This window comes from Triturus cristatus, chromosome 4_2 (genome assembly GCF_964204655.1).
Source record: "Triturus cristatus chromosome 4_2, aTriCri1.1, whole genome shotgun sequence".
Lineage (NCBI taxonomy): Eukaryota > Metazoa > Chordata > Amphibia > Caudata > Salamandridae > Triturus > Triturus cristatus.
Window position 1 is genome coordinate 652,197,532 of NC_140586.1, and position 17,002 is coordinate 652,214,533.

The 17,002-nt window shown below is 43.5% G+C and overlaps 1 protein-coding gene across 5 annotated transcripts in view; it reads right to left on the minus strand.

The window, feature by feature from the left end:
• The window catches only part of UBE2U (ubiquitin conjugating enzyme E2 U), a 376,214-nt gene that overhangs the window by 229,556 nt on the left and 129,656 nt on the right, over positions 1 to 17,002 (minus strand). For all 5 annotated transcript variants that reach the window (XM_085602383.1, XM_085602382.1, XM_085602384.1 and 2 more), the window contains one exon: positions 5,597 to 5,689. In XM_085602383.1, coding sequence (XP_085458509.1) covers positions 5,597 to 5,689 — 93 coding nt within the window. The remainder of the gene's footprint in view (positions 1 to 5,596; positions 5,690 to 17,002) is intronic.

Below are 17,002 nucleotides of genomic sequence, written 5' to 3' on the forward strand. Positions count from 1 at the left end.
TTTGTGAGAAAACAGTCTATGAGGAAGACAGGACTCAAAGGGATGTAATTATCTTGTTACTTTCAGCAAAAACGTATCTATTGAGCAAGTGGCAGGATCGTCTCCCTGATGAAGCGCAAGGTGACCCTGAGGAGTAGATATCATTCATAAATGCAATACTGAGCTCAGAATTCTTCTAAAATCCCGCTTCCACTTCCCAAGTTTGAAAGCAAGTTTGCCCTTCTTGAAAATGTGTAACTGTACAACCGTGAATAACATGGCTTCCAGGCCTTCTTCAACTATGAAAATTAGCAAGAATACTCAGAGCTACTGGATGTTTTAAATCGATGCAAACCGAGTTCTATATTTGATTACAAAAAAGCAATACGTTCTTCACCATGCAAATAACAATACTGTAATGTATAGGAATATATGAGTGTGACACAACTAGAAATCCATTATTAGGTTTTCACAGCACTTGAGGTCAGATGTATGACCTGCCAAATAGCGACTCGCAAATTGTGTCGCTTTTGCGACTCGCTATTTGGCATGTACAACAGTTTCTTGGACACGGTTTGCGATTCCCAATGGGGTCGCAAAATGCAAGGCTCATGAATATTAATGAGCCACTCGCATTTTGCGACCCCATTTGGAATGGCTGGCCCTCCCAGGGATGGTGGCCTGCTGGGCTCAGAAGACCACTATGTCTGGGACTGCTTTTAAATTGAGCAGAATTATTTTGATTTTCAAAATGCAGCCCATTTTCCTTAAAGGAAAATGGGATGCATTTAAAAAAAAAAAAATGAAAGGTTTTCGTTTCATTTTAAAAGGGCTGGCATTGGTCCCTGGGACGATGGTCTCCCTGAAGTAGGTGGTAATTTACGAGTGTTTTGCGACCATAATTGCAGTCGCAAAACATTGGTACATGGCTATGGAGTCTCTATTTGGAAGGGAACGCCCCTTCCAAATATCGAGTCGCACAACAGTATTTTGCGAGTCGCAATTTATTTGCGACTCGCAAAATACTGGGTGTATGGACCCATGGTTTTTAGCGTGCGCAAATGGGTTTAAGACCCGTTTGCGCACACTAAAAACCATCGTACATCTGGCCCTAAACCCATCGATAAAGCAAAATCATTACTCTCTCAGATGAAGCTTCACTGGCACTGCACACTGAATCAAAGGCCAAAAGGGTCCCCATCACATTCCAAAACATATGGTAGGTGATACAAAAACATAATCAGATGGACTGGGGTCGGTGACTAAGGCAAATTGTTAAAGAACGGTGGGCTGCCATAAGTCTTTTCACCTTCATTAATTGACATTACCATGTAATATGGGCTTGAGCACCCTCTGGAAAAGCTGTGCAGGTAAGTCAAACCTTACGACAAAAGATTAAGGATTCCATTGAAAGGGGAGTCTTACATCTGTCACTTAAGAACTACAAGCAAAGGACAGTGTGGTGCCTAGGGTAAAGTCTTAGGAACATCAGTGTGTTTATAGAGTGGTGTTAGGATAGATGAACCACTGGCACAGCTTACTATACCAATCTGTAAGGTTGCTATTGTTGGTGGACAGCAATAACAATGTGAAGAATGAAACATCTATGTATAGTAGTACGTGCCAGAGCAAGACCTGATCTCAGCAAGAAGGCCTCATCGGTGATGGATACCCAGTGCTTACCACAAGGACCTTGAGCAGGTATTCAGGGAAAAGGACCCAAGGGGTACCCCACAGTGCCACCACAGGGATGCATACCATCACAAACTATAAAATTGGCTCTTACATTATCAGAGAACATATCAATACTGAGGCCACAAGGTGTTGGACTTGGCCCTTTTTGCAGGGTCATCCCTGAACTTTTTGCCTTCCTCCTGTATTTCTTCTGACCTGTTGAGGGCTGTTGTAGGACTCTGGACACTTTACCACTGCTGATCAGTGCTAAAGTGCATATGCTCTCTATTGTAAATTGATGAATGGATTAGTGACTCCATGATTGGCTTATTTGGTATATTTGTCAGACCCTAGTACAGTGCACTGCGTGTGCCCAGGGTTTGTAAATCAAATGCTGCTGGTGGGCTTGCAGCACTGGTTGTGCCACCCACCAAAGCAGCCTGTAAAGTGTGTCCCAGGCCTGCCATTGCAGAGCCTATGTGCAGACGGGTACTGCCATGTTGACTGGCCAAGTGCACCCACTTGCCAGTCCCTAAACCTTCCCTTTTCTTCATATCATACACCCCTAAGGTAGGCCCAAGGGCAGGGTGCATTGTAAGTAAAAGGTAGGGCATGCCCTGATGTGTGTGGCATGTCCTAATAGTGAATTACAGCCATTTTCGTTTTTCACTATTGCAAGGCTACCTGTTCCCCATAGGCCAGAAAGGGCAGTTTGATTATACCACCTTATAATCCTTTACTGACCCAGGGAACATGGTAGAAATTCGAGTTTAGTATGCCTGAACTCAGAATGATAAAATACATCTTTTAGTGAAGTTGGTTTTAACATTCTGTGTTTGAAAATACCACTTTTAGAAAGTAGGTATTTTGTTGCCTAACTAGCCAAGCCTGCCGCTGCTAGGTTGTGTATTCCTTGTCTGGAGTTTGAGGGGCTAGGGGATTCCAGGAGACAGGGTGAGTCAGCACAAGGCTGAATAGAGAGATCTGCATGTAGAGTGGTGGGAGGAGTTGCACCTGGGACCTGAATAGGGCTGTGCCTGCCTTCCATAATGCTGGCTCCATCTCCTGTGGTGCGTCTGATGTCCCCGGCCCACACTGTCAAAGGACAGAAGGAGTCCTGTAAACAAAGTGCTCCAAGACTGACCAGAACTGGTTTGGACTAGGCAAAGGCCTCTCTGCCTTCAGAGAACAAAGAGAAAATGAGTATAAAAGGGGGGATGCAGACCCCAGAATTTTAGATCACTTTGGGAAACAAGAAGAACCTTTGCTGAGGAGAGGAACCAGAGAAACTGAGGAAGAGACTATCCCTAAGCTGAGTGCTGTTTGGGGGATTAGCCTGCAGGGGTTGCCTGACTGCCAAAGAAAGGAACTTTGTGCTTTTCAAATCAACTTGTGAAGGATCTCCAAGGGCTTGAGATAGAGATTGCCTCCTGCTGAAGTCTCAGGGACAACAGACTTCACCAACCAGCTCCCCTGCCTTCCCTTGCTGGGAATTGAAGTGCCTGCTGTTGAGCTGGGCCTTCTGAGAGACTGTGTGCCGCTGGGAGCTGGAAGTGCGACTCAAGACAAATAAGTGCGTCGCTGCCGCAGCCGCTGTCATCGTATCACTAGAGAAGAGTGTCGCCGTCACAGCAGACATCGTCGCATTACCGGAGACGCGTGCCGCCGCTGTGCCCATCGCATCACCCGAAGTGCCTCGCATCACCGGAGAATAGTGTCGCCGTCGCAGCAGATGCCATCGCATCACCAGAGAAGAGTGTCGCTGCTGCAGCCGCTGTCGTCGCATCACTGGGAAAGCTGCCACTGCCGCATCGCATCACCGAGACGCCCCGCATCCCTGGAGAAGAGTGTCGCCGTCGCAGCAGACGCCGTCGAATCACCAGATGAGCGTGTCGCAGGGCCTGTCGCGGCTCAGAATATTCGTGAGTCGCCGTCGGGCGTGCACGCATTGTTGTCGCATCAAGAAGAAGACGTCATTCGGTTTCATTGCACCGGATCTCCATCGCATCATGGCGTAGCAGGTCGCACCAGCAAGGTAGCGCAGTAAGAAACCGATGCATCACCTCCCCATGCAGAGAAGAACTGACGCATCACCGTCCCCTACGCAGCAGTAGGGAACCGATGCATCACCGTTCTTGCGTGTAAGGAACTGACGCATCACCTTCCCTGCAACACTTTCATTGTATAGCGTTACACAATCAAAGGAACATTGAACTTAAAGTGTCACATTTAGCATCTTAAGAGAACTAAGCTATTTCTACCATTTTTAAAGTACAGTATTGTGGAATTTTTGTCGTTTGTGGTCTTGTGATAGGTCTACATAAAGAATACTTATTTTTGAAATAAAACCTGTGTGGTGTCCATCTGTAGTGTTGTCACTGGATTACTGTATGTGTTCACAAACGTTTTACACACTGCCTCTGAGATAAGCCTGTCTGCTCGTGCCAAGCTATCAAGGGGGTGAGCAGGAGTTATTTTAGGAGTGTACCCCCTTACCCTGACTAGAAGCAAGGGTCTCTATTTGGTCAAAGGTACCTACCTCTGCCAACTAGAGACCCCCAGTTCTAACACAAGGCATCTGTTCTTTGCGGCAAAATCCACTGTGGAGGATTTAAAGGCTCATCAGGCAGAGGCCCTGGGTAAAGGCACTCTGGCACTTTGGGTGAAGATTATGTGTACGACTCTGGAAAGGAACTCCTTAATGTATATAGGGTTCCTGAGCATAGGTCTGATGTAAGGCTGATATGGCACACTAGGCCAGTGTAGTCCAGTTATAAAACTGAGATGGCCTACAAAGGAATCATCTCAGAGGACACAAAAGATACATCTCACCTACAGCTTGAGACAAAGAAACAGAAGCACTCTCCTTACCCTGAAAATTCCTTACAACAAGCCAAAGACAATCTGTTCGGAAAAATGGGCAGGTGCAGTCACCAGTTATTCAAGTCCGGAGGTATACTAAGGAATCTGATCAAATCTATTTGAAGGGACTCACAAAGCACAAAGAAATGGAAGAGCCATATGACTTTAATTAATTCAAGTACCAAAGTACTAATGAAACAAAGAAGTCACTCCCATCTCTTTAGGCACAAATATCTCTCTCAACTGTTAGACAGAGGGGACTAAAAGAAGAGGCCATTGTGCACATGGGATGGCGGGCTTCTGGACATGGTGGCTCTAGGCTCTAAAAGTTTAACATGTTTTAGCTGGGTAAAAATAAACATTCTCGTTTTTACTGCCACAGTAAGGACTGCATTACTTTGAAGAAAAGATAATCAAAGGACTGGTACCAGTTGAAATAACTCTTCTTCTATGAAATTTTAGCAAACCTGCACAGCAGTTGAGAGTAAGCTTTGACGTTCTCACTGGATGGAATGGAGGTCTAAAGCCCCTAATGATTTCCCTTAAATCTATACCCAGGTACTTGTGTCTAGATATATTGCACATTGTAGCTTACTTATTAGATTAATTGTAAGAATCATTGATTCAAGTGAGATTATACATAAAACAAGTTAGCAATATATTAACGTTTATTTTTATTTTTGACCAGGGTGTTGGTGTATCAAAAAGTGCATAGAAAACGCTAACCCTTTTAGCCATATTTAACATGACCTTAAAATAAGCAACAGTTTGCAGATGTTAGCTCATAAAATGATTTTGCCCTAACACTTTACCCAAAAGAGAAGTGTTAATAAATTCATAAATTCCGTATTTTCTGAATACTCCCCTTTAATGTATTCAACTACACTGAACTTAACAAGTAACCCACATATTCACAACTCTAGATTCAAAAAAGTATATTGGTGCACAGAAGGAACTTTATTGTTCTTAACCTATACCCTCAAGTTGTACTAAACGTTAAATGTTAATATATCAGTGTTAGTTTAAAGCTAACAAGTATATGTCTATTTCGATCCAGATCAATTATCAACGCTTGGCTTACCATTTGGATGAAATGGAATCGTGTTGAAAGTAATTGTTGGGGGGATCTTGTTATATCTTTCAGTATACTTCATGGAAAGTTGAAGAATGGCATCTAATGGAAAAAAAATTCTGTTAAAATAGGTAAAGTTCCTAACTCTAGTTTTCTTACACAATACGTGTCCTCCCTTTTTAGAACTCAAATGTAATAAGAGTATCGCAAATATAAAGGTTACTTATCTCTAACAATGGTTTTGCAGCTTGTGAAGTCTACATGGAATAACCCAAATATTGCCTGTTTTGCTTTTAGTGGAGTTGCAGTACTTTTTGTGTTTTGAACTTTTTGCAATCAGAAAGCCTCAAGCATCATTAAGAATGTGAAGACATCAACCCACCACAGTGTCCATAATGGTTGCCTTCGATAACTAATAACAAGAAGGTATCACTCATCGTTCAAATGCTAAGAGGACAGGAAGGGTGTACTGTGAAGAAATTCATTATGCCCATGTTCAAGAAATTGATTTAGAAATAAATATGTGTATACTTTCCATCATGACATCCCCGTAAAGCCAAAATAGATTCCCAAGCAATGAACCAAATCTGTGAAAAGACATAAGAGCAATGTCCATTAACCTGAATCACTTGGCCCACTTGATAAACTGCTCTGGAATCATCTGAATGCAGGCAAAAGATGTACAATAAATGTAAAACACCTTTAGCAATATTTGCAGTCATCATATGTAATGCCTGACAATCAACACTTACTTTGTATGAAGAGTGAGACAGATTTTTATCTGCTAATGTAGCTATATGCAAACAATTTCTGAATGAATTATTCAAATCACGGTAATAGAGTGCAAGATTTTTAAAAGGTTATCACAATACTACCCTTTGTGCCAATCAGGCAAAGGTTTTGCTCTGTAGAATCAGTAGAGCTAGAAATTAAATCTAAGGACCGGTTGTTTGAATAACAAAAAAACTCAGGACAGGTTAGAAACATAATTTATTTCTAAAAGGTTCTATGAAACTTGGATAAATGCAGGTCAATATATAGAGCGTCAAATTTACCACCCCTTCTAGAACAAATCACACATTTCTTAAGACCTATTTTCAAGTATATGCTTTTAGTGGCACAATTCTGAAGAGTCTCATAAACACAGACCATAAGATGTTTGAGAAGGGTCATCTCCCCCAACTTAAAAGATAGCCTCAGAGATTTTTTTTTTAAATTTAATCCATTCTAGGAGGTAAGAAATGGTTAGCCCGTAAACTGAAACTTGAACAGTATCATCATCAGAATGAAGTGGACAAGTACCTTTTGGAAAGCACCAAATATGGAACTTTCTCCTTTTAAGAAAATAATTCTTGAAACCATGCTGTTAAGTTGATTGATGGTATGCATATATGCTGGATAACTCTCCATCCACATATAACTGGGCGGTTCTACTATGCAGGCATAAGTCCTGGTTGATTCAACCAGATAAAGCATGTTGCTGATGTGCTATGTGATAAAGAGTGAGTTATAACTTGTTCTGCTCCATACAATAGGGCATCTAAGAGGAGGGTCTTTGCTGTACTTGACACGTATCCTATAAACAAGAACTTTTCCAATAGAAGATTAATTCAAGTTCTATGTGCTTTATTCTTTATTATTAAGAAGAACTGCCAGTTATAAAGAGAATCCAAAATCAAAACTATAGTTCATAACTTAATAATGAGTGTTTCCCAATTGTTTCTTCACTGTAAGTCCAGAATGTACTGTGTCTTCAGGATAGTACTACTGAGATCATTTGCTTTTAGATTCCTCAAACATTTAATTCCTGAAATAAATGACTTCAAACAAATCATGTATACACCCTGGAATCAAAGGGCCATGCTGAAAAACTCCTCAGACTCTAAAGAGACCAAAAAAAAAGTTCTCAAAAACAATAAATACTATCTCTAACAATAGTAGTCAGCTGATCTAAGGAGCTACAGGAGAATTACCAGTACTTTGTTAGTCTTATGCGAAAGATATCTTAATATGTGTACGTTTGCAGTATATTTAAGGGATAGTTTAAGACTTCTTCAGTGTGTTACCACTGAACAAAAAATGATGATAATAATGCTATCACCGTTGTGTCCACTTTGTATACTTTTTTCAAAAAGTACACATTGGCCAGAAAAAAGTATCAATGACTCAGTAAGAAAACAAAAGATATCCAAATTATCTAAGCAAGTACAAGAAAGTGAACAGTTAAAAGGAATAATGTAATATTATTTTAATATGCAAACTGTAAGTGAGCAATCCATCTTAAGTTTATTTTCATTTGGGTCTTGCAGTCAATATCCATACTGCAATGCTGTATTGTCAGCTGACAGCTTACAATACTTTAGATTTCATACTGTACACCACTTTCACCACAAAATGCATTTATCTTAAGAAATGGTGTCCCTATTGCCAACACAAATGCGCCCAAACATAACACACGGTTCACTGGTTCTCATAATTCTGTACATAAGATAGCCTTAGTAACACTGCCATGAAACAAGAGCTAATGTCAATAGTTTATTGCAATAACAGAGAGCATAGTTATAAAAGTCCCCATGTGTTCACATAGCCAATACATTCAACTCAAACATAAATCGAATGTGGCCACAGCTGTCTTTATGTGCACGGTAGGGGGATCTGATTTAAGAGATTTCTTCAAGGATTTTCAAGTGTTTCATAAAACATTAATATATGTATAATGTTTTCATCCGCTAAGCCACGCAATTGATAGTTTCTTGGAAGATGTGTATTCATACTGTATAAGCTACATAAATCTAAACATTAGGAAATGGCTTTAACCCGGTTACTTATGTTCATACTTGGATAATGCTGGATCAACATAACAGCATAACAATTTTGAACATAAGCTTACACTAAAGAGGGTAGCAGACATTTTCCCATGCTTTCATAAGAGAACATTTACGTCCCTCTTTTCAAAATCTTTTTAAACAAAAGAGGGGCGCAAAACAGGTGTCCTGTCAGTGTTTTTCCAAACTATATTAACCTATCATTGCCACCTGGTATATGTTTTGGTTATTTTGGAAGAAAGGCGACAGTCTTCCAGTGGCATAGCTGGGGGTGGAGGGATGTTGGTCCACCCCGGGTGGCACGCGTTTTAGGGGTGGCGGCTTCCCTACTTGCTCTTACCTGCGGCCGTTTCGGGGTGGCAAATGCAGGTATCAGCAGCGCTCCCCCCTGCTCTTGCATGAGGTCGCCACGGGGGAGCCTAACACAGGTCTAGCTACTCCGCTGGAGTCATCTATTACAGCATAACAGTGGATAGTTCCTAAATCATTATGGTTTGGTTATTGGAACATACGCAAAGTTGTTATAGTATATAAATAAAGAAATGTGTTTGGGTTTTTGACTTCTTATTTTGGTTGATATGTTATATAAAGTGTACAGAATTAAACAGTTTGTTATCACTTTGCTAAAACAACAAATAAACCCTTAAACGTACAGTAGGATTAACAGAGTCACAGCGACTCTCCAAAGGTCAGGCTCTGGCAAACACTTAATTCTCCCGGGCTATGGAGAGAGGGCTCGCACACGTATATTCCACCTTGTTCATGAGGGAACACACAGGGCTGTGATGGTGTATCAATGCCGCCTGGTCGCCACCTCCCATTGTAGGGTGTTCTGTGAGGTTTACTGCGGCCCCACTCATTCCCATTGTGGCCCCAGAGCCTGAGTGCTCCTCCCAAGGGTAAGATAGCCCTTTTCCTTATTGAGGAACCTTTTTCATGATGATATGGGTATAAATACTCTCGCATGTGTTTTTTATTCACCCGATCCCGGTAAGTTCTCTAACCTGTGACTACTGATACGGTGTGCTTACACAATGATATCAATTGTAGCATGTGCATGGATTCATTTCTGGACAGCAGTATGTATTTTGTCTTATTTTATCCACTATGCTGCCACAGCGCTCCAGTAGGTTCCTTGCCCTTATTTTGAACTCTACATTCTTTCGGGTCACAGAGCCACCCTAAGTTCTGAAGAGGTCCTTATATCCCCAGAGAGGGTGGAAATGACGTTGACACTTAATGCAAACAACCTGCCTGTCATTTATAGTGATAAACAGGAAATGACGGTCCTGCTGCAATGGAATAGAACTATGCAGTTGATTGCTCACCAACATTTAGGTCACTCTGCACAATCTGTTTTATATGTGTTCATCGCAGAAATGTTCAATCACAACAAATAAATATGCTGTTGACACTGGAACCTACAGTGCAAAGATAACTATCTGGATTGCTATTACTGCATGAATTTCAGTAGTTTTACCATTCATATCCAGTATTTTTTGTTATAAATGAGTTCTGTGTGAGCCATTGTGTTTCGTATGCAGATTGATTACCCAGGTTCACATGGACATTTGGGTTTCTCTTGTTTGTCAAGGATACTTCTCAGAAGCAAGCAGGTACTCTGGTATTTAGTTCCTGAACTTCTATTTCTCCATTTCAAGTACTGTAAAGGAGAGAGGATTGACACACCATAGGGAGACCCCTAAAACAGTAACAAAAGAGGCTGCTTGTAGAGGATGGGGCAAAGTCCTTGAGGGTCACTGCTCCCGGACACAGAAACACAGCAACAAAATAGAGAACGAGGAGGCCGAAGTGCATGACTCGTGGTAACACCCTTCAAACATTGTTTGATAGCATTCCAAAAGTCTGCACTGCAGTAATCCGACGCAGCAGTCTGTGACGTTTTGGGAGTGACTTCACTTGTGTGATATTTTTTCGAACTTTCTTTCACACTTTCAGGCCCAAAGGTTCTAAAGAATTCAACAACAAAAAAGCAAGAAAGAAAAAATGAAATATTGATGGGAACTCTCGGGGTAAAGAGGAGGGTTTGTCAGGAGTTCTGGGTCACCTGAGGCAGAAGCCTAGTTTGCACGGTGGTACTTCAGGGTCTCTTCAACCAATAATGACTGGAGCCATTCTGTGTCTGAACAGAATTATTCTTTGCGAAGCAGCAGACTGCTGACCCCACATCGCAAGGAACCACTGGGGGCCCTCAACATTTTGAACAGGTGCAGCACCAAGGCTAAAGTCGGAACGGCAGGCCTGTGTGCAAAACCTTTTCAAGTTTATAGGTTTGTAGCACTACAAGTAAAACTACAAGCAGCAAGCAATACAAATTTCCGCATTTTTTAAAGTTAACCCTTTAGGTTTTTTGCATGTTTTTCAAATTCTTTCCGTCTTAGATCATTGCAAATCGTCTACCTTCAGGGATTTGAGGCGTTACTAATATCAAAACACTTTCCTACTAACGTAATCTGTAAAATTTATTGTAAAATTACATGGAAATAAGTACTTGCCCAAAGGCTCTAACTGTTAACACAATTTAATCATAAACCGCACTTAAAGGCAGGTTCACTTTGACAAGTGTTGTTTACAATAAGTATACCAGGCCTATTGCTTTTGTCATAAAGTTTCACAATGAACAGATCAAACCCATGGCATCTAACAAAACCTTTCTCACTGAACCAATCAGGCCCATGGCAGTGTCTTGCTTATGAGTGGAGCATATTTATATAAAGTATGTCCAAGACGTGAAACTCAACTTAAATATTCTGTAATAAAGACTGCATTGAAAATCTGCACAGAGGCCACAGCATAGTGGCATTTCCCCGGAAGGGCATAACCTTGGCCTTACCAGCAGAATCCTCCCCACAACAGCTATAGCTAAGTGGGAAGTTGGAAAGAAGGAGGCACAGTATTTAATCCTTCCCCCTTTGGCAAAATTGTGTGGCCTTGGACAGTTGCTTCCTTCATTATTCACCAGAATGGTGGGAACGTTTCAGGCCTAGGTATAAGCACTGTGCTTGGTGTCATGGTGCTCATTTACCAGACTATCACACTTTGTGCAAATTACACTCACTGTTCCTGTCCTCAGGCCCGACTTTATTGGTGGTGTGCCCGGTGCAACAATGTTTATTACACCCCACCCACCAATAGCCTCCTTCTCCACGCATTCGCTCACTACCACCCTGCAGCCCTGCCTCTCATTTCTCCTTAGCCCGTCTCACACTTATTTTGATTTTTTCAATAGAGCTAATCATGCCAATGTTCGGTGTCAGAGCGCTTTACATCACTTACACCTAATGTAGACAATAAATCATATATGTGTGTAAATTAATGCATAGGAAATGTTACATATGACAATGAGGGCTACAAGGTGTAGGTGCCACATGTTATCCATCCGAGTAGGCATTATAAATTATGAGTGCTTAGTCTTTAAAAACGAAGCACATATTTACTAAGTTTTAATGCAATACTGTGCAGTAATCAAAGTTTGTGCTCTGCATTGTGTGAAAGGAAGAGAGCATACCACCACCATACCTACTAAAATATGACGTTGTTGCTCTCTTCACCCCCCCCCCCCCAGTGCTGGAGTACATTAGGCTGTCTTGCACCAAACAAACACACCCTTACATCATAGCGAAAGGGTGTTTGTGTCATGGCAAGCATAGGCTTTGTACTGGTAGGGTATCCTTCTAGTACAAAATTTTCCCACTGTTATACCCGTCTTGAAGAGGCATATTTATTTTATGCAAATTCCTTTCTATTATTGTTGGTGAATGGGGCGTCATAAATCCATTTGCCATTGCATGTGAATGCCTAAGTGCAACCTACGGTATACCCACGTGATGCAAAGTAGAGCATAGCTCTCTTTCCATTGCAAATTAGGATTTGCGTCAGAAAGTACATTTTGAAAACATTTTGCGCCAGGTTTGCATTTCTTTTGAGTCGCAAACGCAGCGCAAAGTAAACCTGCCCGCAAACTCAAGATTTAAAATGTAACAGTGGCTGGAGTGGTCTATAATGATAAAAATGTGTTACTACTAAAAGGAACCCTTTTCAGCAACCGTAGAATAACAAAATGTTTAAAAAAAAAACAATAAGGTTCTAAACCTATGCAGTGCAGCTTGCAGGCAGCTCTTTGATGCAGGTTCATTGCTCTCTGTGCTAGATTAGAAACATTGTAAATTATGAATTGCAAGTAAAAAAAGAATCTGTGTGACACAAGCAGTCAATCACGGAGCTATGTACATATATTACAACTGTGTGATCTACAGGTTACACGTAGTGATTTGCAGCAGAAACATTAACCCTTTATGTTATTTTATGATGATCCAAAACCATGACAAGACAAATCACTGATCTCTCCATCACTTGCATTAACCACCAAAGTTATCCTGCTGTTATTATTCCCTGAAAAATGCTGGGCATTGAAAGATCCATGCAGGGCATTCCGAAACCCTGCCCCGGCACCTGGATGGGCACTTCCCTTCAGCATATTCCCCAACTCTGCTGCTTCTGGGGCCCAGCACAAAAAACATGGACCCGATTCAGGCAGGAGACTCCCCATTTTTAAGCCAAATATAGCTCTATTTTAGTGTGTCAGACGTAAAACTGCATATTGCATTATAAGCCAATAGGGAAAATACATTCCTCCGATATGTTTTCAAAATCTCCCACTCTCGAGTTTGAAAATGTTGGCATGTATGCATGCACACAATGAGCGAGGTTACAAAGGGTTGCCACCTGGCTTTTATTTTCACTGGCATCACCACTATTTTAGTAGGTATTTTTCCCCTTATCATAAGATACTTAAATCATTAATTACAACAAAAAAGCGAATATGACTCATTACAACGTGAGTCATCACAACGCGTGCCATTACAACACGGTCTTTACCACGCAAAGCCATTACTACGCAAGTCATTACATCGACTTGCAGTAGATGGCACGCTGACATTAGAAATGTATAATTTACTATTACAACTCCAGCCTACGTAACAGTAGGGAAGGTGTTGGAATAGTAAACTATACTATTTCTAATGTTAGCAAGCCATCTACTGCAAGTCGATGTAATGACTTGCGTAGTAATCGTATTGCGTGGTAACAACGTGGTCGTTATACCGACCGCATTTTAATGGCATCGCAAAGTGATGCCCGCGTTGTAGTGGCTGTTACCCAAAAAAAGCACTTCAAAATGTGTTCTAGTGCTGCCTAAATGAGACCTGATTGGCAATTAAAGTAAATTAAGACAGAAGGGCCATGTTAAAAATGAGAACTGAGGTTTTTATTTACAGTTCTATTTTAGTATGATGTGTGGACTTTGCAGAAATTTAAAATATGAACAAATGGCTGGTATTTATCTTTGGGAAAGGTGGCATCCCTATGGCTCCTGAGCAGGCGCTTTACAGTACTAGGCCTCAAGGTGGGGAAAGGAGGCATAGCGATTCACTGCCTGAGCTCACAACAACGACAAAAGATGCGGGGGAGAAACACTTGATAGAATGGGCGGGGGCGGGGGCAGAAGAGGCACACCGGAGGAGGACCAGAAGAGATGAGAAAGCACCTGATGCCTTGCTGGCTTGGAACGCAATGGCGCAGGTACTGCTGGAGCACCTTATTCAGGAGCATACCACCTCTGACCAATTGTGTGGGGGAGAGTTGATGCTGGATTCAGAAAGACCGCCTGTTCCCTTGAACCTAAGAGATAAACACGCTTTGAGGATTTACGATAACTTGGCTCAGTACAGTACACAGAACTACACCCTAACAGTGCTCTACCACTACATGGAAGTTATAAGGGAGGTTGTTTATACCAGGAACTGTTGTCTGGTAACTGTTACCATTGACTGGCCCAAAATATGTCATAGTAATTCTTTATGTGTTCGGCGACGCTCCGTAGGGACTTGGCAGATGGCATCCCGCTGGGAGATGCGACACACCAGGTGTCCCTTTATGCGGATGACCTCCTAGTATTTGTTAGGGACGTGTCTTCTATCCCTGCGGGGCTGGAACATATCCTGTCCACCTTCGAACAGCTCTCGGGACTCCAAGTGAATGCAGCCAAATCCTGTCTATATGCATTCAGAGATGACGCTCGAGACCCTGATTACCACCTCGGCGGGGTACGGGTACAGTGGCAGCCGGACACCTTTCGCTATTTAGGTGTCCAGATCTATCGCCGGCCGGCGGATTTGGTGGAGGGTAACCTGGGACGAGCCGTGACGGTGATCCGGACTCAGATGCCATTCTGGGGCACACTTGCCCTCTCGGTCACCGGCCGAATAGCGCTAGTCAAAATGGTAGTACTGCCTCATATGTTGTACTACTTTGCCAATCTACCGTTGTACATACTGGCGTCCTTCTTCACGAACTTCACGCGCTCCCTCCGAGACTTTGTATGGGGAGCGGCGCGCCACAGGGTCGCGCTGCCCAAGCTGTGTCTCCCCGTAGGCTAGGGCGGGCTCGCGATGCCATGTCTCGAACATTACTACTTGGCAGCACAGTTGCAATGGGTGGCCCGGTGGCTGGCGGACAGATGTCGTGAGGACACTGCGACGGCGGGGAGCCCTCCGCTGACGCCGGCTGAGCTCCTTCGGATCTTTCATCCGACGACGGGTGCTCTGCGGCCCAAGCCACTGCTATTAGTGGTGGTGTGTAAATGCTACCGTAGAAGTCTCCGACTTACCAGTACCAGGCTCCCTTACGCCCCGGCTATACCCTTGGAGGGCTCCCCTTGTGGGAAGAGCACGCTTGGGGCTGCGGAGTTGAGGGACTGGCATGCGGCTGAAATCCACACTTTGGAGGACCTATACCATGAGGGCGGCCTTCTGCCATTCGCGACCCTTGCGGAGGAGACGGGGCTGGCGCAGGGCCAGTTCCTCCGCCATCGGGCACTGATAGAGACGCTGGCAGGTCACTGGGGAGACTTACGGGAGGAGCCGGAACAGCACTTATTGGTGCAATATCGACATGTCATGGGCCGAGGGGGGCACCTGATTAAATGGTTCGCCGCGGCATTGCGAGCGTATGCGGCGCCGAGCCTAGGGGCATTGCGCGAGAAATGGGAGGTGGACCTTGCCCGCCCTATGGCGGATAAAGAATGGGAGAGGGCGCTACAGGGGCCGAGGAGGGTGCCCAGAAATATGAGATTCCGCCAAATACAGTTCTTCGTCCTGCATAGGGCCTACCTTACGCCGGCTGCCATTAATAGATATTTCCATCGCGTGGATGCATGCTGCCCCCGTTGTACGGAGGTTGATGCTGACCTGCTTCACATGCTGTGGGGTTGCCCGGAACTAAATACATACTGGCAGACAATACACGGGGTGCTCCGCAGGTGCACGGGGCGGGAGCTTCCCTCTGAGTGGACTACTTACTTGTTGCACCTCTTTCATAGGCCACCCCCGGCTAAGGTTGCCTCTTGTTTTATAGATCTGGGGATCATAGTGGCGAAGCGACTTATCACTAAGGGCTGGAAGGCAGACGCTGCGCCGCATGTGCGGGCATGGCGTGGCTCTTTTCTGGTTTGGGCAAAGGCGGAGGAAGTGGCACTACGGCAGGAGGAAACACTGGGCATCAGGGTGACGCCAATTGCATCCCAATGGGGGGAGATGCTTTAGATCCTGCTACAATCGGAGGGGGTGACCCTGGCAGGGGACAGTGGTGAGTTGCGGGAGCTACGCTAGACGCTAGGGGGTTGTCTGGCCTGACGGGGTGTCACGACGCTGGGTAGAACTACTTTGACACCGATGACAGTGCATGCCGCGGCTTGGATAATAGTAAACCAGGTACTCCTGGAGGCGGGGGCCGGGGGAAGGAACCCAACGGGAGAGGGGTATGGAGGGAGGGGCATCTGGAATAAAAACTGAGAGCTGCTGTTAGATGTTATTTTAGTTGCTACGCTGTGGAAGGGACAGCTACCCAGTTGCAGAACGGGGAGTTTAGCACTGTTTGAATATCTGTTTGGGGGTGCACTGGGAAACGTACACATTTCGCGACAGAGACGGCGGTATGATGATCTCCACAAGTGCTAAGATCGCAAAACCACGCGTGGTGATAGATACACTCATAGCCTCACAGGTTGCAACTTTGGGCAATGCTACAAGCCACTCATTTGGTATAACATGTTCAGATTATATGCGATGTGTCCTGAGCCTTTACCATACCATGGATTTAACTATGCTCTCTGCCAATATGAGATGTACTGTATGATGCTAATTGCAAAAATTAATAAACAGATTTCTAAATAAATAGTAATTCTTTATGTGTTCTAATTCAGATGTTGCTTTGTGCAGTACTACTGTCGACTGAACCGAAGAACTGATATACTTTGCAGGTATTGGACCCTGTTATCCTGCACTCAGTTCATCTATGTGTGCAGCACCTACATAATGTGACATAGATACTTGCCTATTTCATTACAGTATGACGTATTACAATGAGAGCTGAAACATATCCGGTTTGTAATTTGAATATGTTAATAAAAAACAATTATTACAAAAAAAGATGGCAACCCTAGTGAGGTATCACATACGCGGACACACCGCCTGCTGCACTGCTCTGGTGAACCTCAGTCCTCTGCTGCACC